The 24,283-nt window shown below is 41.6% G+C and overlaps 1 protein-coding gene across 2 annotated transcripts in view; it reads right to left on the bottom strand.

The window, feature by feature from the left end:
- Positions 1–24,283, bottom strand: part of LOC306938973 (receptor-type tyrosine-protein phosphatase U-like) — a 170,806-nt gene that overhangs the window by 125,884 nt on the left and 20,639 nt on the right. For both annotated transcript variants that reach the window (XM_079523387.1, XM_079523388.1), the window contains exon 2: positions 8,632–8,760. In XM_079523387.1, the coding sequence (XP_079379513.1) occupies positions 8,632–8,760 (129 nt within the window). The remainder of the gene's footprint in view (positions 1–8,631; positions 8,761–24,283) is intronic.

Here is a 24,283-nt window from a genome sequence, read left to right as displayed (position 1 = left end):
TTGATGGAACAGAGTTCGAAGTTCTTGTGCAAATTCATCATCAGTAGGGGGGGCCACGGGGGATTATATTATATACTACCGTATATACCATTGCACTTGCCCATATGCTATTACATATTATATACTATAGTACTATTGCACTATTGCACTTGCCCATATGCTATTGCACTTGCCCATGGTCTATATTGCACTTGCCAGTCAGGACAGAGTCATATGCGAGTGTGCGTGCGCGTATGTGAACTGAGCAGTGTTTTCACAGCCTTTGGGAAAAAGCTGTTGGACAGCCTGTTGGTTCTGGCCTTGATGACCTTCAGCCTTCCGGATGGAAGGGTCTCGAACAGGTGATGTCACGTTATAATGTAGGCAAATAAAAGTTCACGCGCGCACAATGTCGGCATGCAGGCTCAGTGACAACGGAATGCAGACAAGGGTGCGCCCATTATTACCTAAACAGGAGAGAGATCATGTGCCATAGTATATGCCCACGGCGACCCACTGTATACTTTCTTCTCACCAACCACGCTATTTGATTCAATTGCATTCACACCTCTCTCTCTCTCTTTCTCTCCCTCCATGAACATGACCATGAAATGGAGAGCAAAATACAGCACAAGAATATAGTTTCACATGCGGCTATGCACACACCACGCATAGACTTGTTGGTGTACTGCGCAATGGCATTTGGTCCTTATTGGTAGGTTAATATCCACAGTTTATCTGTAGCGGTCCGCAATTAACCTATTGTTCAAGCTTCGCACTCGGCACCAATACAAATGAAATCACCAGTCCGCACTGGATCAGTAGGCTGATATATTTATTATTGGATGCAGCAGAGCAGAGCCTTTGCTCGCTGCAGTTTATTTATCCGTTTCCAAAAACCTCCGTTTGAGTGGCGGAAAACGCCGTTTGCGTGTGGCTGAAAGGCCCAAACGCACACAAAAAAAAAGCGTTTTGCAAAAGATCCATATACGTGAAGCCTGGGCCTTAATCTTCAGAATCAGCTTTATTGTCACATCACAGGTTTACAGAAGTAAAGAACTAAAAGAAGTGGGTGATTTTTTGTGTGTGCATCGTTCCCAGTTTTTACAGGGGCCAGTTTTGAATTGCAGCAGTAAGTGCTCTTGAGAACGGTTTTGAAGGAGTCTAGGATTCACATTTCTTTGTTGGTAGGGCGTCCCACATTTTAGTGGCATAGGAGCTAAATTAATTTAACCCCTTGTTTGGGCCAAATCTGGATTGCACGTGGTTTGTTTAACTCCCTCTGGTATTGGAATTGTGGACTTCCGTTGACATTAAAGACAGGTTGCAATGGCTATTTGGAGCATTGTATTTTGTAGTTTCACTCTGCAACACGTGCGTTGAGTTTGTTTGTGTGAAACACATTTTTCATTTCCATACGTCTTTAACCCTTAGAAGATGAAAGACGCCAATTGGCGTCTTCATCAGAATTCCGTAAATGATCAATGACGCCAATTGGCGTCTTCAGAGTTTTTGATTAATCTAAACATATTAATATGCTCCGAAGCGCTGTTTAAATTCCTGAGCTTATATTCCAACTACATTACCCAGAAAACCCGTGTCACGTGACACACGTGTACGTGTTGCCATTGGAAGCTGGTCCCACCCCCTGTAAACAGTGGGGGCAGAGGGAGTCTTCATAGTTTATTGTTTTGCCTGTTTTGCCGTCTCGCCCGAGCGATTTTCTAGCAGAAAAAGTTGAAAGCAGTACTATTTATTTGAGCGAGTTTTGTGGTAGTAATATTGATCCATACGCGTCCCAGTCGCCTTCTCCAGGCGGAGTAGCCCTGGTCCAGTGCTTACAGCGAGACTCGCTGCTCCCTCCCTCCTTTTTTCATTGTCTCCCCATCGTCGTCCGATGAGCTATACCGGGAAACCATTGAAGAAGACGATCAACCCGGAATGTTTTGAGGTAATCTTATTGTAGAAAATGCCCTTCTATAGTGATCAGAAATCATAAGATGATCGCTACAAATAGATGCTTGGATAATTACTACTACTAGTCAGATCATGACGCCAGAATGACTCACCACGATGGCCCCCAGCCATTAGCCAGCACCAAAGGTGCTGGCTAATGGGGGGGTTGGTGCATTGGTGCTGGCTAATGTCTGGAGGGGGGGGTTGGTGTCGATCGGTTGGTTGGTGCAGTACAAATGTATCGTAGCAGGCATGCACGCATGGCAGTACAAGTATTTTATATTGTAGCGTGCCTTATAGGCGATCTGATCTTTAGAGTAATGTTCGCTCCTTTTATTTACTGTCTACAAAGACGGAGAACAAACATGCATCGTTTACTGACGCAACGCGTGTTTATGATGACCTTGCTACAAGGATCGGAGGGGGGACGGGGAGTGAAGCTAACAGTAGCGTATTATATAAGATCTGTATGACGTTTCATTGACGTCTGAGCTTGCATGATAATCGCATTCATTGTATATTGTATACAATCATGATTGTACATTGTTTAGTGTGTCTCCGTGTGATGATGATGATGACGATGATGTCAGATAGCCTACGTCCCCCCCCCCCCCCCCCCCCCAACTGGCTATTGGCCGGGCTGACTACAGCTAAATGTTTATTTTTATATATTTAGAACTGGCATCAGAGGAGGAGGAGGAGGATGATGATGATGATGATGATGATGAAGACGAAGAGTCAAGACTGCGATGGAGTTCTCCGACACTGAACCGGATGCATTCATTCATTTCAGTTGTTGTTTTTTTTTTAATTTAGCCTACACACACCGTCAAGAACAACTGGAATGCAGTGGTTTGGGGACACTGGGGAGTTTGGGGACAACTGTTTTGTATGTAGGCCTATTTATTTTCTGTAATATTTATTATAATTGTATTATGTTAGTAGTCATAAAAAATAAAAGACGCTTTTACAATGAGTTAGACCTGTCATGGCTATTTTGTTCACTATTCTGAGGTTTATGGTTTGACTAAGCGAGTTTCAACTGTGATTTACTCTGTAACGGTAGATGGTAAGAACCCAATTTTTTGTTATAATACAGTATACATTCAAGTCTATATTTTGATACATATCATGGGCACAAAGTCATATCAAAACAATGTCCTTGGATGTGTTTTTTTTATCAAAACTGTTTCTTCACAACAGGTTTTTGAGATGCATGCATGAATAGACAAGGTACTGGTAAGACTATGTAAACATGGTATATATCAAAATGTGCGTTAGAATGTCTAATTTTACCCCAAAAAAGAATTGAGTTTATATGATGTTCCATTTCAGAGCTAGGGGGACTTTTAGCTGGATAGGTCAGATTGATCATGACTGACCATGCTATTTATAGATGGCAAAATATCTACAGTGGTACATGTGAGAAACTTTTTATTTTATTTTAATTGAACTAGACAACTCACCCTTTAAAATGAGATATTGCATGGCTATGTACGCCCAGCAGAAAAAAAGTTATTTAGAAAATAAAACTTCAACCGGGCATAACTTTTTTTGTTGTCCTAGAAACACTACCCAGTGTAAATGCAGGCTCTTTTAAATGGCTTCCAACACAAAAACTAAACATTTTATCAACTCAGTTCATTTTTTTCCTGGAAGCAGACAAGCCAAGCTTTCTCTGAAGGTCTTTCGTTGTCACACATTCACAACAGAGAATTTTCAATAAATCATTCAAAAACGCCATTCTGCCATAGAGAAGTCTAAAAACTATATAGAAATCCTTGAAACTCTCAAAGAGTTAAGGAAGTATTTTGTACAGGTACATGGGTATCTTAGTGGTGTAGCGAATCAATCTTGTAGACCAGGCCCATTGCAAGTTGCTGTTGCAGTAGCCTGAACCGTTTGAGGGGGAAAGGAGATCAAACAAGAAAAAACTAAATACAATATATCTACATTTACTGTACATGCCGGTGCCTGAGATAAGATATTAAAGGTGCGTGAGCATATAGCAGCAGATGTATGCTGTGCATGATATACTTATGAGCATTAGTTAAAGGTGCTAGAAAAGTCTAATCTTCCCTTATGTTTGGACATGTCTGGTGTACCCCGGGCCCCAAAGAAACAATCTCCTTTTTCCTATTTCTGTTTTTATCGCCTTTCGCTTTGCCCTTCAGTACAGTACATGGGGTGTTCTTGGTTTTTAATTAAGTTTCACTCATGCAGCGCGCGCGCGCACACGCACACGCGCACGCGCACACGCACACGCACACGCACACACACACACACACACACGTTGCACGCACCTACGCACGCACACAAGTGTGAAAGTCAAGTTATGTCTTCACTCTTTCCCAGGAGGCTGATAACATCAATTGAGATTGTTCTTTTTTTTAAATGACCACTTGCCTTAAAGCTCAGAGGAGTTTCTAGCAAACCAATCAAACTGACAACTACACATTTTATCTCCACTGGGGGGGGGGGGGGGGGGGGGGTGTACTACTCTCAACGTGACTCAACAGTTTGAGGTAATGTAACCAATTATGCATGATATCCACAGTACTGTTAAATAGAGAGCTTTATGATAATTGAATCCCAATCAAAAGAAAATGTATGAATTGGTTTCTTGATCATTAACAGCCTCATGAGCTTTACAATGAGCACTTGGTAAGAAGATAAATTCAGGGCTGTTTCATCATTACTAGCCTGGCTTCCAGCCTGATTCGCTGCGTTCCGTGATTTGTTTTGTCACTCGCTACTCAGTCTGGAAAAGGTCCTGTTTGAATTGTATTTCATAACGTCACCTGTTACGTAGCCACGTTGTTGCTGATACAGTACTCAGCCAGTGCCACCCCGTCCATGCTGTGTTCAAAAAAATGTGCCAGTTCGAGACTCGAGAGTAAAACCTACGCTAAAAAGTAAACACTAATTTGATTCCGTAGTCCACTATTCAGATTAAGTAGTACAAAAAAACTGATGGCTGTGTGGGGTGAGTTTAGTGAATGATACGTATGTTGCAGGGCCACTGCAGTAGCTGCACAGTGTGCATTGATACAATGTCAAACTGGTGGGGTTTCTTTCCCAACCCGCACCACAGACCAATCAGAAGCCCCTGGTTGATTTCTACATTTTACATGTCCCACCTAAATTGGAGATAGGACCCTTTCCAGACCGAGTAGTAAAGTGACAAAACAAATCACGGAACGCATTACACCTCCACAACAGAAACAGCTTTATTGTCACATGACAGCTTTACAGGTGGGCCGGCGGTGGCTCAGGGGTAGAGTGGCCGAATGGGAACCGCAAGGTTGCGAGTTCGAATCCGGGCTCCCCCAGAGTTAGTGTCGAAGTGTCCTCGAGCAAGACTCTGAACCCTTAATTGCTCCTGATGTGCTGGTTGGTGCTAATGTCCCGATCACGTTTTTTTGCTCCCGATCCGATTCCGATCATTTGATTTTGAGACATACCGATACCGATCTTTCCTGATCCGATCTTTATATTTTTATATAACACTTATGCCATATATCACAATAGCAAATATCCTAATGTATGTCACTCTAGTGTAGTCTGTTGTGTTGCCTTTCAATTATTGAAAGGCAAAATGTGACTATACCTTTATTAGAATGACAGTCATTGTGTTTTTTCTTTCTATGAAAGCATGGAATCATAGCAAAATAATGATGTATTGGTTAATTAGAGTGAATACAGTTCTACAGCTTATAGAACTGAAGTAAAGTTAAAACTCTTAAAGAGTATCTCTCTCATTCAGAGAGAGTACTACAGACACCTATGCCATCATGCATAGCGGGGGTTGCATTTCCTTTGTTTTCATCACAGGTGACTTTCACGCCTCTGAGTGGGAGTCTTTGTTTGATAATCTCTGACTGGGACCAGAAGGAAAACAACTAGCATAAACACAAAAGTTTTTACAAAATCTCATTGCTTTTACATCTTTCTTTGAGATTAGACGATTAAAAATCCGATCTTTTCTCCCTGATCTTTTGAAAATCATGTGATCGGAGCCGATTTCCGATCTCCCGGTCCGATCAGGACAACCCTAGTTGGTGCCTTGCATGGTTTCCGCCGCCATCGGTGTATGCCTGTGTGTGTGAATGGGTGAATGTAATGCACAATCTATGTAAAGCACCTTGGATAAAGGCGCTATATAAATGCCCCATTTACCATTTATAGGTGTAAAGACGTGGGTGAAAACATAAATAATGTAGCAGCAGGTACAGTGTTCTTAAGGTGCAGTACGCACGCACGCACGTGCACACACACGCACACATTCACACACACACACACACACACACACACACACAGATCATGTGTCATCATGTCGTCCAGCAAGGTATGATCAATCTATGGAAGAAGGGCTATATCTATTATTAAAAAGTATTAAACCCAGCAAGACGTGTCTAAGTAGGTTAATTGCATATTAAGGTTGGCTGGACAATGGCATACATGCTACAATGACTTTTATCACCAGCAGCTCAGCTTTTCACCTTAAATACCCTGCTGAAATGTCAGGAAGGTATGAAGGTATGAAATTAGACAGAGCCCAACTGTAACCCGAGTGGCAAGACTGAAGTAGAAGGCTGAGATCATGAAATGTTACTTTTCAGCTGAGCTGGTTCATGTCATTGGTATTCTGTTGGTTTGTGGGCGCGATTAAATACTATTGATCTGTTGGAGGCTTGGAGCCCAGTCAACTAAGCTGTTGTCTCAATTGCAGTCTCTTTAGCAGCTCTGGAGGAATTTAAAGCCCTTGGTAAAATGATGTGCGAGATCTATGGCCTTGCACGTTATCGCTATGCTTCAAGGTCTATTGTTTTAGAGACACAGTTCAAAATGAGGCATTTTAAGAAAATGAAACATTTCACATTTTGCTAAATTAACGGATCTGCTGAATTCATAATATCTATTATGAATATCAACCTTTGGTTGTAAAAGAAAAACAAGGTTGCATGGTCCAATTATGACAAACCAATTACATTGGTTTGAAAGGTCTCGTTAAGAGAAATTAGACACTTTTACTGCCCAGGACGGAAATCTTCAGTCTTTTAATCCCATCTGTTGACTCAGACTGCCCAAGACGGAGATGTTCCGTCTTTTAACCTTTATATTTGTTTGATATCGGCGAGCGATACACTACAGTCTAGGAGCGTCTATTGTGCAACTTTCTAAACCACTTCTGTTCGGTCTGTCATAAAAAGTGTTCACCCTCTATTATAGCGGATGGGAGCCAAAATCTTCTAACGCTGATATCTCTGAATCTAAATCACTGGTTTCGATTCTAATAAAAATCAGTGTTTTTGACAGGCTGACAGCCCATCGCGGTATGTTTATGTTTATTGAAGAATACCCATTAGAGACACATGACTGAGCCTCTAGTCTTCCTGGGGTCCTGAATAAATACAGGACAATAAGAAGATACAACTAAAAATACAATTTAAAATAAAAAACAGAACAAAATAAAAACAAATACAAAGAACAAATTCACATTATAAAAGCAAAAGAACAAATTTACAAATCACAGTTATGTACTTGGCAAATTGGCAAGGTATCTCTTGATATTCTTTTTTAAAGTAATTTTGTCATTTATTGTAGATAAGATGTTTTTGGGCAGAGCATTCCAGAGAGTTATTGACCTATATACTGTATACCAGTGTGTTTAAGACAATTTGATTTTGGTGTTGTTTTTATTCTTATGTTGCCAGAAGCTGCTCCTCTGGTGTTGTAACCATGTTCACAAGTCATTTTTAACTGCCAACCTATACGGCTTACCGGTGGAAATAATGTTCCGCAGTAGCATTAGACTCACTGCTAATTTCTTTTCAACCATTAGCCATGCCAGATGTTCGTGCATATAACTAATACTTGTCCGGTATGAACAGTGCCAGACGAGCCGCTTTATTCTGAGCAATCTGCAACTTTTTCAAATCAGATTTTGTAGCTGATGACCAGATAACAGGGCAGTATTCTAAATGAGACAGAACCAAAGAATGAATAACAGATTTCATTATAGAGGGAGCAGTAGAAGAATTCATGCCTCGGGTGAACAAAATGGAGTCACTGTGTCACCTTGAAAAGGGCTCTGAAGCATCAAATAGCTAGCTGTAGATCTATTTTTGCATGACCCTGTCGTACAACTATCAAACTAGATACTATTAAGTACACAATAGAGCTTAAAGTGATTAAAGCTGCACTATTATGTAACTTACTTCTTCTACCCCAGATGTAAACCGAAGTGCTGACATTTTTTACCATTGAGCTAATAGATAAATTGGCCATCAGGGAAAACAATACAATCTAACAGACTCTCAATAGAAGACTCCATTTGTATAAGTTATATTGTATTAAAATGGTAAATAAATGGTAAATGGTGCATTTATATAGTGCTTTTACATAGATTGGGCATTGCATTCACCCATTCACACACACATTCATACACTGATGGCGTAGGAAACCATGCAAGGCACCAACCTGCACATCGGGAGCAATTACGGGTTCAGAGTCTTGCTCAAGGACACTTCGACACTAACTCTGGGGGAGCCCGGGTTCGAACTGTGAACCTCATGGGTTTCCCATCCAGCCGTTCTACCAGGTACTCTACCCCTGAGCCAACAACAAACCATCTAAAGAGGTTTTCAACTTGCACATATGGGGATGATAATGGTAAATATTTTCATAACCTACCTGGTAGAAGGTCAGGAGTGGCGTGCGGCCATGTTTTGGTTCTGATCAGCTGCCAGTCAAAGTCATCTTCCTGTCCCTGGCGGTACTCACACCAGTTGGACTCAGAGGCCTCGTCAAATGTACAACCAGCTGGACAGAGGGAAGAGAAATGTAACACCATTACTGTATTTTTGTTAATGTACACAACGGACATTACTGTACTGTACATGATTGGAGGAAATAAATGTCTTGTTTCCATCATTAACCCATTTAGACCGTACGACATGTGGAAACGTCATAACTAATCCAACCGACGGATTGCTAGGACGAAAAAATATTCAGATTTTTTCTCTTTTTTTTTTTAGTTGGCCTCTCCTTCTGCACCATACTCCTTGCTCTTCGTGCATACGTGTTGTCATTCACTTCCCTGTATACGGCTCAGAAAGAATGCCTCGTATCTCCTAATCTAAGGAGCTCTCCGTGGTTTTGACCAGATGGATATACTAAACTCTTCATTTCTGACTTCAACATGCCTCTCGTTGACTGATTGTGGGGGTTAGCAGAGATGGAGTACTTGTAGAGAGGCTGGGGAATTGGGAATTGGCTATACTAAATTGGGACTTGAAGGGGAGAAAATGTTTTTCTTTTGTCTTGAAGGGGCATGTTTTGCACAATAACAGTCTGTCATTATGTCTGCCCACGATCTCTGTGATTCATACAGTAGGCTACGTTTGTTTACCTCAGTCACTGATATTCTGATATTTTATTTTTTCTATGAACCTGTGATTTGACACCCATACTGTTAAGAAAATAAAAAGATTTTTAAAAGAAAATATGAACGCGAGGGATTATTCAGTGACTTTATCGTAATGATAGCGAGGTAAGCAAGCAAAAATATTTATTTTTGTCCGGAACAGAGTAAAAGCGGCCATATCTGCGCGGCACCCCGAGCTGTTATTTTGAAAGAAATCCCGGTGCTGATTGTGTTAACAGCGGCACAAGATGGAACAACTCACATCACCACAGGCCTTCAGCAAATACAGTAATTAAACCAATTCGACACAATCCTTCCAGATATAAGCTAAATCTCAAGCAATGGTCAGAGCCAGGCTGCAGCCTCACTAACATTTCCATCCATTCCATTTGGTTCTGTTAGCCCTGTGGAAATAATATAATATGAAAGGACAGCATTGATACAGAAGACAAGCCCGAGGAGAACATGGTGTCCAGCATCACTCAGTCTGTCAAGGTGACCCAGCTCCATTCTATACCTTCTCACAGTGTTCCTTTTAGCCATGTGAAGTTATTGTTGAATGCTGGTTTCTCCAGTGCCTACAGTACATGTTTAAAGAACCACATTTGTGTCATCCCCTTATATAGTGAGAGGAGCCGGTGAACACCCACTGGCAAGAACTGGCACCATAATAATGTGTAATCAACACCCACACCCACAGTGACCTGGCCCATCTTGACCTTAGCATGGTGTTGGGGCCTAACAGCCTCATACTGTAGTCCCCTGCAGGAACCTTTTCTGTTCTCCAAGTGATCACTTTAAGTACTTGGCAGTAGCTCTGCTGGTGTTAAACACTCTCTGACTCCGTGCCAGACTCCACTATAAACGTATCCCATCTGGGGATACAGACCTTATCCTCTTAAGCGTTGCCTTCACTGTTCTTGGGGCTTTTGTGGGGTTTTGTTCAGAAGCTCCATCTGTTTGGAGGTTTGGCTTAACTGATGTACTGTACAGTACCTTTTCCCTTTGGAAAAAATAAAAATAAAACATTATTAATATGTGGCAGGCCTGCATTCCCTTTGCAATAAACAAGCACGCCTTGTGTTCCTTTCTGCATCAGCTAATTTTGGATTCTGCTGCCACTTCCACCATTCCTGCTGACAAACAAAACTCACTTCCTCCATGCCTGAAGCAGGCTGTGTGTGTGTCAGAGTATTTAATTGGTTGTAATGCTGTGTCCATGCAGCTGTGTGAGAATGAGACGGGGTGAGTGGTGGAGCAGGGCTCTGTGGCGAGAGAGAGGCCTCCTTCTCTGCATGGAGAGAGAGAGAATAAACTAGGAAAAGTGCTCCTCGGAGCACAGGTCTCCGCCAGGTCAGATAGGTTATTGTGGCCTCCTGGTAGTACTATAATAGGCCAATGTGAAAAGGGAAAGAAGAAAGCCATTTCCTTTGAGATGGCAATTGGACCTTCAAATTCATGATGAGGCCTTTTGTGCCAATAACGTGTTTTGCAAAAATTCCACTATTGCATGCCAAGTTCATGATTTGAGGCATTTTGTTCAAAACGGACCAATCCTGTAAACTTTGGAAGCCAATCTTAGCCAATCGGAATGGAAAATCGGACAGATCCGTCTTGATCACATGACTACAGAGATGGTGTGTCTGTGTACCTGTAGGAGTAATATAAAAAAAATGTGTTTAGTCAAATCTGCCTCAAATCTGAACAGGCCGTTCTGGAAAATTTGGGGCCATGTTCTCCTCTTAGCACCGAAATGAGCTTCTCTGGCGATGGGAGGGCAAGCGTGAGTGAGTGAGTGAGTGAGTGAGTGAGTGAGTGAGTGAGTGATTGCGTGTGTGTATAACCTTTAAAGTAAACTATTATTATTATTATTATTTTAACTTATATAACACATTGTCATGTTGTCTTTCAGCATCATGTTGTATGGGATAAACTAAAAGAGTGTGTGTGTGTGTGCGTGCGTGCGTGCGTGCGTGCGTGCGTAGTGGTTGTTTGGCATTTACTTCTAAATGAATACAAAAATAATGCATGTCAGTTCTGCACTTAAGTGTTAATTACTTTGCCAGTGAATTATTTGTGCTTTTCACGACAACTGAGAACATGTGACTAAGATCAAAATCAATCCACATAACAAGAAAGAAAAATATATAAATAAACACGTGGGAGCTTTTCGAGTGGTAGGTAATTGCTCATCATGATGAGTACAGTTCCAAAGCATTGTTCTGCAAACAGACACACGAACAACCCACAGATGGGTCAACCTCTGGACCCACGGGCCCAAAATAACATCAGTGAGAGAAGCTGTCACAGCTGACGAGTCTCTCAGAGGGGATAAATACTGTAAATCTGTGTGAGCGAATCGATTGTTCTCCACTTTAAAAGGTAGAAGAGGCAATTTGTAGAACAAGAGCTGCAGAGGAGACTATCAGGACTTGGACATGTGGAGAGTTTGATGTCAGCGTCACACCACGCTCAGACACTCCCCAAACAACTCAACTTCCACATTGATTGATTGGATACTTTAACTTGTTGAATAGGACAAAGGCATGTACAGATTATGTTTATAAAATCTCAATGACGGAGGAGAAGTTTAGTTTAATACTGTTTTATATCATTTTTTGGTGCACTGCTCCTCCTTGTGGATAGGGGGAGGGCTGTCTTACTGAGACAACATGTAGTCCAGGAAGTAAGTGAGCCCTGTGTCCATGACATCAGAGACACTGGGCTCACTGCTAAAAATCTAAAACCACATATTACACACATAAAGACCCCCAGGAAAGTGTACTAAATCTTCTAAACCTCATTAACATATATATGTTTTTGCAAAAAGGGTGAAGTTTCCCTTTAAAGAGTGCAAATGTTTGGCTCTGGGGGAAAGCTAGTGGGGGATAGAACACACTATAGACATATATAACACTCAGTAGACTCTTATCTAGGCAATACACTTCCACAATTAAGTTTTCTTCCTTTCTTAGCTATTATCTCTGTCTCTCAACCCAACCAGTCAAGACAGGTGCCCCTTTCTTTTTGTTAAAAGGAGGTTTACTTTACCCTATCCCGTCGCAAGTGTTTGTTGCTCATGAGGTAAAATTGGGTCTCGGTACATTTAAGAGCACTGCTCTATAAAAGACTCATGACATAAATGATGTTGTGATTTGGAGCTAATTAAATAAAACTGACTTAACATTTGTGTTCAGTTGGCAGTTCATCATGCATCATGGGGCTGCAATGATCTCCGTTGCAAAAGAGTCAACCAGAATCTGTCAACTCTGCTTTTGTCGTTACTGTCTTGTTTCACACCTTTTCTTGTTGCTTTTCTGTGTCTGAGAACAAATTAAAAGTGTATTGTGAAATTATTTATAGTTTATTTGGCCAATACACATAATTTGTCATTTGAATGACAACTGAATGTGTTACTCTCAAATATAAGGCATTTTCAAGTTTTTTGACAGAACGAGAATATGTCATTTAGTACATGTTGTAGTGCAGTAGAGCCCCTGGAGGGTGATTAATAGAGGAAGCAGGGCTGAAGTCTCCATGATGGGCACCCAGATGCAGCTGTCCAGCACCAACCTGCTTTTACCCTGTCCTGAACCATCGATAAGCCTACAGTGTTTTACACTGAACATCACTAACCTGACTGATAGCCCAAATACAGTACAATCATAAAATGCATCCAGATTGAGAGGGACGGAGACCACAGTTCACTTATAGTCCACCACCATAGAGTAACATTTATCCTAGAAGTGGTATACCGGTATATAGATTGTATACAGTATCATTCATTTTGTCCTAGAGGTAGGGATAGATTAGAAGCTATGAGCTGTGAGAAGGACTCTAAAAGGAGGAGAGGAGGGTGGATTGAAGTAAAGGTTGGATGTCATGATGGGACGTCATGTAAAATAAGTTATTTTCAAAGAAGTAATCAAAGAGCACTGGGTGGGTTTCTCATCATGTTTCTTTACATTTCATCATGTGTCTAGAATGTAGACTATTCACAATTACACTGACTACCAGAAGAACACTGATTAAAGCAGAGTAACCATAGATACTCAGATATAATGAACATAAACCTGCCTGTAGCTCTGCCTGGATACCTTCACATTTCTCAGAGATTGTCTTTCATTATGAGCAATATGGGAATATGAACAGTGAAGGACGAGCAGATTATCTGCCAATTACTCTGTCCTCGTATTATTTTCAGTGTAGATGCCTATTGTTCTTTTCTTTCTTTTTTACTTCAGTGGTTCATGGTAGAATCTGCCCTCATTCCTCTGATTTGTTGCTTTGAAACCGTTCATACTTATGAATATTAATTGGCTGGTGAGGATATAAAAATAACATTGAGCATAAAAATAACACTGACAATGCTCCTGTAGACAATAAACAGTAAACAATTTTCAATTATCCAAAGTCAGAATATCTTACTTCACACAATTACACCACAATTACACCAAAATGAAATACAAAAGGAACTATTAATAATAATAATAATAATAATAATAATTTAAAAAAAGAATTGTAACGCACTTTACATTTAAAGCAAATCTCAAAGTGCTACAACAAGAAAAAAAAAGACTAAATATTTAAAAGGACTATAAGCTAATAAGAATCAAAACAATTAATGCATTTCGATCAGTGGTCACCTATACACAGCTAAAAGGTTTTAAAAGCACACATCTACAAGTCCTTTAGTCCTTTAGTCCCCTTTTAAAAGTGTCCACGGACTGTGGTGCTCTCAGATAGCATTCCACAGCCGAGGAGCAGCTGAGCAGAAGACCCGGTACCCCATAGTGCAGACCTTAGTCTTTTTGCATTTAAGTGAGTTCCAGAGTGGAAGGAGCGGGTGGAGGTTGGGGGTTCAATGGGTTCCTTTAGATAGGAAGGGGCGTTGCTGTGGATGCACTGATGGGTAAGGAGCAAGGGGCCAGTGAGGCTATTCAACGTTGAAGCTCTGGGCCCTAGTGGTAGGAGGAGGGACTACAGGCGGACCCGTGGATTCATGACCGGGAAACCCCGTGCAGCTGGGCTTTAACATTGAGCACTCGGTTGTACTTCCGCATTTGACCACCAAAATTTGGTGGTCAAATGCGGAAGTAGACGTTCTGAGACGGTACTTCCGGCAGTCTTCCGGGTGCTTAAAAACGCCACTGAGCAACTTCCACTGACATGAATAGCTGGGGGGCGGAGCTTTGCGCCAGTTCAGTCTCTATCCTTTTATATACTCTATGGTAAGGAGGCAGACCTTGTATTCTATCCTGAAGGAAATGGGAAACCAGTGTAGAATACGAGTGTGATATATTCCTATTTCCGCACTCTCATCAGGTTCCTAGCAGCAGCTGTTCTGAATGTACTACTGGAGCTTCTGGATGCTCTTGCTAGGGATCCCGATGAGAAGTGTGTTGCAGTAGTCAAGTTAGATCCTGGGACAGAAACCTAGTTCAGATGTATTATAATTAAATGAAAAGGCCAATAAACAGTTGTCTCATCTCATGACTGTTTGACTGTTTAAACTTGACTAAGTGAAATCTGGGGGGAGATATCTTTTTCTTTTGATGATAGAAGCTCTGTTCCATCAAGGACACAAACCAGCAGAATGTACGAGCGGCACTGCTCACTGGCATCTGTTTAATCACAGCTTTCCAGACCTCGCAGCAGGAAGGTCTGATGGGATCCAGAAACCAGAATGTTCTGATTGAGTCTTCTGTTTGGTTGCAGATAAAGCGTGGTTGCGGTTTGATTTACATTGAGGCGAGTGCAGACCATGTACAGTATCAGCTTCTTGACAAGTTGACTTATTGCGAGGAGGCACTACTGTATAAACACTCCTCATCAATAGAGAGCCAGCAGCAGTGGCCTCATCGAACCCCTGAATCTTTATAAAATACCAACCACACTTTTACCCCCAGAGTAGTCAATTAATTGGACCTCTTTTCGACCCAGCACACAAACTCATCCACATGGAGTGTGTGAATGTGTGGCATTGTGAAAACAGTTTGGAATGGGTGAAGCGAGGTTGTAATCTGGCCAAAAAGAAAATAAATACAAATAATTCTACCCTTGACTGAAGCAACACGGCAGGTAGATTCATTTATCAGCCAACAATTTGTTCCGGTGGAAAATCGAAGTAGCCACTGTGTCCAGTGCAGATACATCTCATTAGTGAAGCCTCTATCCCTTCATTTCTTATTCTGTTTTTCCACTTTCTGCCTCCACTATAGAGACAAATTAAGTTGCTCTCATCTCCCACAATCGAAAGGCACTCTCTAAAAACCCACCAGAACTGCTTAACCGGTGAATTCTATTGTTAGAAAGGATAACAGGAGAGGGAGCTATGAATGGAAGATGAATAAAAACCAGACCTTTTTTCAGCAAGGCTAAAATCTGCCTTATAATCTTCTATTCCTGCATTACTTCACGGTTCACATAGATAAAATCAGCACAATTACGTCCAATTTACTACACAACGCTCTTCTTATCCATTGTGACTGACAAAGTGCAACATCGGAATGGCATGAACTAGTCAACAAATGACAGGATAAATGAGCACAGTTGCACTCAAAAACCCATCGGAACTGAAACAATGAATGTTACTCACTCAGTCAGCACCAAAATCTGCCTAATTCCAGCCCGAATCTTCACTGTTAAACAAGCACATCAGCACAATTATCACCAGTTGTGCAATGTACAAAATGCAAGAGCAGAGTAAATAGCAACCCTAGTCTACAAAATGAATGACAAGGTCATTAAATTATATTGTTGTATGCTATTGTAGAGAAGAGGGACCTATGAATGGAAGTTGATGCCTTCGGCAAGGCTAAAATCAACCTTATCAAGGTGACAATGACCTAATCTTCCACCTGTTTAATGTTAAACGTACAGAAACTACAACCAATTAGCAGACGTTCTTATCTCTAGAAGTGACTTGCAATGTGGCATATATCTAAAAAATCACACCCGTGTGAACTGTGAAGTGAGGGGCGCTAATATATTAAAGTCTAACTCATGTTGATTAGGTGATGTAATGGTGATGTAAAACAAACGGTGCCAACACAAACATTAAACTCTCTTTATTGTTAATGGCATTTAATGTTTGTGTTAGGGACAAGATGACGTAACATTTCCCTTCATTGTCAATGGCGTTTTTAAAGCAAACATTGAACTAAAAACAAACATTAAACCTGTATATAGGAGGGGCTAGCGTCCCTCAATAACATGATGTGAACTCGCAAACAGTGTACATAAGTAATATACTTATATACATACAGTACATACATGCATAGTATAATTAGCATATATAAATAGGCAACACTTGCAATGAGTAGTGCCATGGGGTGAGCTAGAGTCTTAAGGGCTGACCTACATGCATTAATTGAAAGCTTGGTCTCATTAGCAATAATACAGATTACAGAAACAGTTTTTGACCATTCTGATTTGCATGAGGTTACCGCCGGTACATAATATTATGCAAGGTCTGCTCCTTCATAATTAATCTGATCTTGTGTAATTGTGTGCAAAAGTATTCAAATCGTAGAATACTAAATATATGAATAAATAAAACCTGACATCTTCATAGCTCACATTTTATAGTTTTTTCTTATTTTTCATTTATGGTAAAAGGCTTCATGTTGATTTACACAACATAGTGTAATTGCATGAAGTCACATCATCAGCCAAACAGCCCACGGGTTCGATGTCAATTTCCATAATAAAATGGTAAAATAAACGTTGAGAGTTGCTAGAAGCAGAAGTGAAGTCGGTTATGTGTCAAATGAGTGCATGTCATTTGATGAGGTTCTCTTATTTGTCTCCTTTGACTCTCTTTTTTCTGTATGCTTTGCATTGGGTCCTAGGCTGCACTGCGGGTGTGGCCTCTGTACTGCCTGCTCTGACAAAGATAATTTTGATGTGCTTCTTTATTTATTTATTTGCCAAATAGTCCCCTGCATGGAATAACAAGTGGCCACCACAGATTCAGGGAGTGAATACCCCTCCACTCCACACATGAGTTCTGCAGCTCTCACAGCACAGCAGGCACCTGCTCACAGAGGGGTCTCCTCTGCCCAGCTGCAGGGGCCCGACCTGCATTACTGTGAAATGGAGCCGAGACTGTAAAGACCCTCACTGGGCAAACACAGCTATGAGACAGATAGATAAAAAACCTCTATATATGTGCCTCAGAGGAGATCAGTGAATCGTAAAAAATGAGACACACAAGCTCAACTATGTATCAAAATGTCAAAAAGACACAGAAGCAACACAAACACACGCAAGGACACACAGGCAAAGAAAAAGGAACACAGTAGCTAGGCCAAAGCCTCTCTTATTATAGTGGGTGATAATAACCATAGTGATGAGAACAACGCTGTGAGAGCGATCAGTGCTCTCCAGAGAGAGTTGTACTGAGGTTTAATTACAGCTCCCCACCGATCCTCCAAGAGCAAACAAAGACCGGGATGCCCCCTGGAACTCTTCATCATTTCCTTCCTTCCTATTTTTCTTCCTCGTCCTCTCATTCCAGCCAGCCAAACATTAGTCAAGAGGGAACATCAAGTATGCCTCTAATAGTAGCTTGTAAACCGTCCAACTCGTTCCGTGTAGAAAACACTCACTGACAGAATTCCTAACTAAAGAAAAGTGTGGCCATATGGAAGACACAAGAGACTTCATGACGCTTCAAAGCATGCTGTTCTAGTTTCAGTGTAGCTACTAAAGCTCTGTGCAATATTAAAACCCCCATATGATTATAGCAGTCTCAGGAAGAAACCTAATTATAAATGAAGCTTTACCCATGAAACATTATTCAACAGTATCTACGGACACACACACATTTGCACACACACGTTGCATGAAATGACTCCAGGAACAACCGCCTGGGAGAGAGGTCAGAGGTTAAAGGTGAAGCTCTGAAAGTTCGAGAATGGGTCAAGGGGATAACAGGCTTAGCTTTTTATTCTGTGAGCGTGTCCAAGGCTTAGAGAGACTTTTAGAACATCTCTGCAAGTGCAGAATGTCAGAACACTCAACCTCACCCACACATATCCACCTCCAGGTTCAGGGAGTTTCCAGAGATGTTGCAGGAAAGCACTTTGCACTCCAGTCATTACAGCTCTTCAGCACAGCAGGCTAACACGTCAGCTATGCAAATATGTGACTGCTGAGCCAAGCGGAGATGAAGCAACCTCATCTCTTAAATAAATATTTCATCAACAGTAAAAGTATACCAGTATACCATTAAAAATGTTTTTTCCTAAAGTTGTTTAGAGAAGCTACCGCTAATTAAGCAGCTTTTAACGGGCCAGAGGGTGTGCATTCAAAGGAGAAAGCTCAAACATGAGTATCTCAACGTATATTTCTATGATCCTATAATCCTAGTCTGACACCACCGCTACACTAGAGACATTCTGTACCCCAGGCCAGTGGTTCAGGGACCCCCAGGGGTGTGTGAGGGGCCACCAGGAGGACCCTAGTCAAATGAGCAATAGTTTAATTTCACTATAGTTGAATACACTTGAAATGATTACAATGCAATAATAGGGTCCATGGCCTATTGAAAGTCTATGAATGGAAAAAGGTTGAACCCCCCTGATCCTATGCTGGACATCTGCATCAATACTGTTACTGTCAGAGTGTCAGCTCCAAACAAGCCTCAACAATCCAGACAATGTTCTAGATCAGTGGTTTTCAACCGGTGGTCCGGGGACCACTAGTGGTCCTTGAGGGGGTTCCATGTGGTCCCCAGATAAATGATGGAGAGTTGGTAACCATATTTACGCTCTCAAGAGTTACATTAATGTTAAACAAGATGTTTAACATTTTATTTTACTTAATTTACAAGAAGTCTACACAATTAGAGATATTTTTTTTTATCAACTTTTGCCAACAGTATGGAATTGTGTGTCAACGACAGAATATTCTTTAGTTTTGGGTCTGAGAGGCTAAAATGGTGGTCCGTGGCTCCAATGCTGAATAAATAATGGAGCTTGATATGAAAAGGGTTAAAAACCAATGTACTAGATCTACTCCACTAACAAACTTTAGTTAGTGGAGACTTTGTTAGTCTCCACTAACAAAGATGTTCTACGCAGATGTACATATAGATGTATAAGAGCTCTACTGGCAGCCTGCGTTGACATGCGTACGGACATGTCCTGTTCCGTGGGCGGGACGTGAAGCCTACACACACCCTGGTCCTCAATCACCACAAAGACACTACAATGTCAACCCCACCACCCCAACCATGAGGACCTGCTTCAATGGGCCACACAAGCACATAATTGAACCTAACCACATTCACACTGAACCACCACTGATCTGATGAGTACTGCTAGCTCACCGCAAAGCAGTTAGAAATAAGGTGGTGTAGAGCAAGAGGAACAAATGAAAGGTTTTTAAAATGGCCTGGTGCTGCATGTTAATAGCGGTAATAGAGACTGAGAGTTAAGGGCCTTTCAAACGTGAAGCGATATAACGCGCCTATAGTTCATTTTCAATGAGACAAGCGTTTTTGTGCGGAGCACTGGGGAGCAGTCGCGGTGCGACAACGCACGCGTATTTACATGAGCGTGGTCCCGTGAATGTGTTGCGCGCATGCTCGTTACGTGCACATGCCCGCGACTCACCAGACCTGGATTCTGTTTCGCTTTATTTTCGCTTGTGTTGTTGCGCCCCTCTTGAGCAGACCTGGAGGAGACCTGTCATTGATCAAGGCAACAACACCTGCGTTCCTCGCTTCCCGTTTGAAAGGCCCTTAACACAGTGATCACACTGCCCAAATAATGGATCTGGTCATCTGGAGTGGTTATATATAGAGGCTGGGGTGTGTGTATGTGCAGTCCTTGCGTGCATAAGCATGCACAGTAGCTTATGTGTGCATCTTCAGAACATTAAGCAAGGAATGAAAGTTTAAGATAGGGTAATAACTATTATGACACTTAAGCTGCTGTAACGATAATATTTTAATCTTCTCTATCTGGCCCACTATATCCAATCCATATTTAAACTCTCACACACTCTGTAGAGCTGCCAGGATTTTATAAGAACTGGCAACAGAACGTGGGTCACACAGTAAACACATCAGCGTGTTCTTTGTTTAGCACCACTTGGCACCTGGCCACAAGTGGATAGATCTGGTATAAGAAATAAATATAATGTTATGAGTGTACTTGCTGGCTAGCGAGCCCACTAATAACATCAATCATTAAAGTAATGTATGCACAGACTTTTGCTGTATGTGTCTGTTGTTTGCAAATGCATACTGTATGTGTATTCACCCATGTGTTTGCATGTATTCACAGACAGACGTGTTGGGCTACATACCAACCACTTTTCCCCTCTGTGTGCAGAGAAGGCAGGGTGCATCTCTAGTCTGCACCCATATGTCTCTTGTCTTGTTCAGAGTGGCCGCGTCGAGGGCAATGAGTGGAAAAATGCCTTGAAGATAATAACAGCACCTTCCAAGTAGCATCAAACTTCTGATGGAGGTGGTCTCAGCAGCACGACCTGGAGATTCACTGTGACAAGACAAGCCATGAAGCCACTAGCAGATGGCTGGAGCCAGGCAGCGGTGCACAGAGCGTGACAAGAAGGACCCGTGTCACTAGTCGGCCCCTCAAAGCCCAGCGGAGGAGCAGCACTCATGGGTGATAATGACCACAGGCCTCCTGTGTAGCAGCAGAACAAGCAGCCGGAAGGAGACATGAACCATGGAGGAAATGAGCCAGAGCGAGGGGGGGATTGGAGAGTCAAACTGGTCTCACACCACTAACTCCCACACCTCTCTCTCCCTCCTGGGTCTTTTTAAGCATGCAACACAAGAAGGATATTAAACATCTTTGTTTTGCCTTGAGAGCAGTGGTTTCCTCTTTTCTCTCCCGAGTCCCCACTTTCATCTCTCTCATCCTTCCAGTTCCATCTCCCCATCCTTCTCATTAGATTGGGTGGTATCATTATTTCATACATTCCTGTCACTTCACCGGGGCATACGGTAAATGACAGTATTTAAAAGCTGAGCTGCATGCTGGTGATAGAAGTCATTGTAGCATGTATGACATTGTCAAGCCTACAATACTGTGTCTAATATGCAATTAACCCACTTAAAGAAGTCTCGCTGGGTTTAAAAACGTATGAACCATAGAATAATTAACAGATAAGAAATAAGAGTACTTTTTCAATAGATTGAATAAAATGATGTATATAATAAACAGATTTTGTAGTTGGAAAAAAGTTGTCTCCGTCTGTATTTTTAACATTATTGAAAAGCCTACTGCTATATATCGTAATACTACCTTCATACCACCTAAGACTTGAGTCGTGACAGAAGAATCAGCCCAGGCTGTGTGTCTGTGTGGGCATATGTAGGTTGTGTTTGTGTCCATGCATGCAGTTGGTGTGCGTGCGTGCGTGCGTGCGTGCGTGCGTGCAGTGTGTGTTGTGCTTGTGTGTGCTTGTGTGTGCACATGCCTGCAAGCACAAAAGCTACAACTGGGGTTGTGCCTGGCAGACGTACAGTGGACTGAAAACTAACATGCTCATCATCTTAGAGACTAGTGTAAAGAAAAGCAGCATTATCAGAAAGCCTCCAGAGGTCTAATCAACACAAAGCGCCCCAGCACCGCTTCCTCACACACCACTGACCACATTTTTTGGCTCCAATAAAAAGCAAATAGTTATGGCAAAACAAAATAATACAACAAAGAGCAAATGTTTAGCGGAAAACAAAAGAAAGGTTTGTGATGCTGGAGTGTGCACAAACGTATGGGAAAAGAGAACAGAAGAATATTACTTCATCATTGTGGGCAGACATTCCTCACAAACACAAACCTTTGATATTGTTTGATCTTTGTAGATTTCAATATAAGAAAACTTTACATTTCAATTTCACCCCTAAAGAAGCAACAACATTAAAGCTCAGTTGAAGATAAATATTACTCTCGGGGCTGCTCATTCCATATTCATGATAAATATAACAATCTCTCGTTCTCTAATTGTTTTTTATGTAGCAATCATTTACCGGTATGTGTTCTTCTCCTCCAAGCTCTACTTCAAAAATTTGATCCCACGATTTTTGTAACCCATTTTCTTTTCACCCAGTGTCAATTGTCTAATCGTAATCCTGGGTGCTACACTCCCTCTGCCAACCCGGGGAGAGCAACGGACTGACCTCATGCTTCCTTTCTCTCCAGGCGCTACTTAAATAAAATGAAATAGTAGAACTTAATAAAACTGTCAAGTGTAATACAAAAAATAAGACTGCACACATGCAATTAAATGACAATTAAATAAGAGCAGTTGCAATTCACATTGCATAATTAGGGCCCAAGGATCCCCCAGAGCAAGGGGGAAGTAAGATATCTATCTGTAATAATGCATGACATCTCTGTGAGTCTGTCTGTCCCCCTCCGTCTGACCGATCAACCTAACACTTGGCGTGTGTATCACAGATGGCCAGAGAAGTGAAGTGAATTGCCTGGTGGTCCGATATGTGTTGGTTGTCCAGAAAAAGGCTGAAACGACTGAAAGGACTGTCCAATAACTTTCATCACACACCTGCTCCACATGTGGAAAGGTCATGAGTGAAAGAAACATGTGTCTGTATGTCTCTCTGCATACAACCTGCTACAGTATAGTGTCAAAAGTCTTGTGCACGTTGCTGTCAGGAGGCCATTCTGATCACAGTGTACAGCCACCAACTCATCACCCCTCATCAGAAGGTCAATGATGACATATTGCCAACATGTGTCTGATTACCTCCAATCACCCTCCATCCCTTGCTGATTTCCTGCAATATCTCAAATGTAAAACTGTCCAGGACCCCAGAGTTTCCCCCCAGGGTTTACACAGCTGGCGGAGTGAAATTACAGAAAGAGAGCACAGACTCATTCAGCAGAGAGAGGAAGTGGAGATGAACTTCACAAGTCACCAGGAGTGATGAAATCCAAGGTGTTTTTTCATGCATGTGTCACTGTCACTGTCTTGTTGGATTTTAACAAGTGTGTCACCGAAGGCTGTGAGATTTTAATAGCAGTTTGTCTAGGTGGTTGTTGTTGTTGATTTATTTAATAGCTTACAGCCGTCATACACAGAAGGGTTGAAGGACAACGAGGATGAAAAACACAGTAAAGTCATTACTTCCACTGTGGTCCCCATCACACAGAATCTAAAAACATAGATGTGACATACTGTACTGTACTGTACTGTACATTAATAAAACCTTCCATTCTTGGCACAAACCTATAATAAATAAATACAATAAAGGAAGAGTCTGTGCCACTGAATATCTCTGCTGTCTGAAGAAACCACCTAACTCCAAAATGTTCATTTTTCAGGAAATTAAAAAACATCCCGTTCAATTGAGTGAACTTTTTAATATATTCAATAGCATTGATTTATAACCAAAAAAAATCTAAAACCTTAAACATTGAGTTAGGTGGTTTCTTCCATCGGTCTTCTACCCTCTCAAGGGTAGCCAGGATTTAGTAAAAATGCCTTGAGCCTCTCTGACCAGTAAATTGAAGGAACCATAAATTTAGCAATTGTACACCATGATCAGCCCATATTAGTGACCTGCAAAATAATCGACAGAGCTGTCAAATATTAAATTTAGCTGATGGTCATCTGATTGTGGCATCCCTAGTCACTCTATAAACAGGCAGAAAGAAGGCACTGGAGCAGCTCAGACAGTTTAAGCCTTTTTTTTTAATTCAACATGGTGCAGGCAATAAAATTACAACGTTTCGATGCATCGATCACATCTTCGTCAGTGTGTGATGTGACAGATGATGTGACAGATCCATACAAATGTGACAGTACTTGGTTTCCACAGTAGAGGGTGTAGCATTTGTTAGTGGCTGTACTCTCCACCATTCTAGCAACTACTTTGCATATACAAACGGTGTCTGGTATTTCGAAACTATGTAC

This window comes from Electrona antarctica, assembly GCF_951216825.1.
Source record: "Electrona antarctica genome assembly, chromosome: 15".
Lineage (NCBI taxonomy): Eukaryota > Metazoa > Chordata > Actinopteri > Myctophiformes > Myctophidae > Electrona > Electrona antarctica.
Note: the sequence above shows the minus strand (reverse complement) of the source record. Positions and strands in the feature narration are given on the sequence as shown.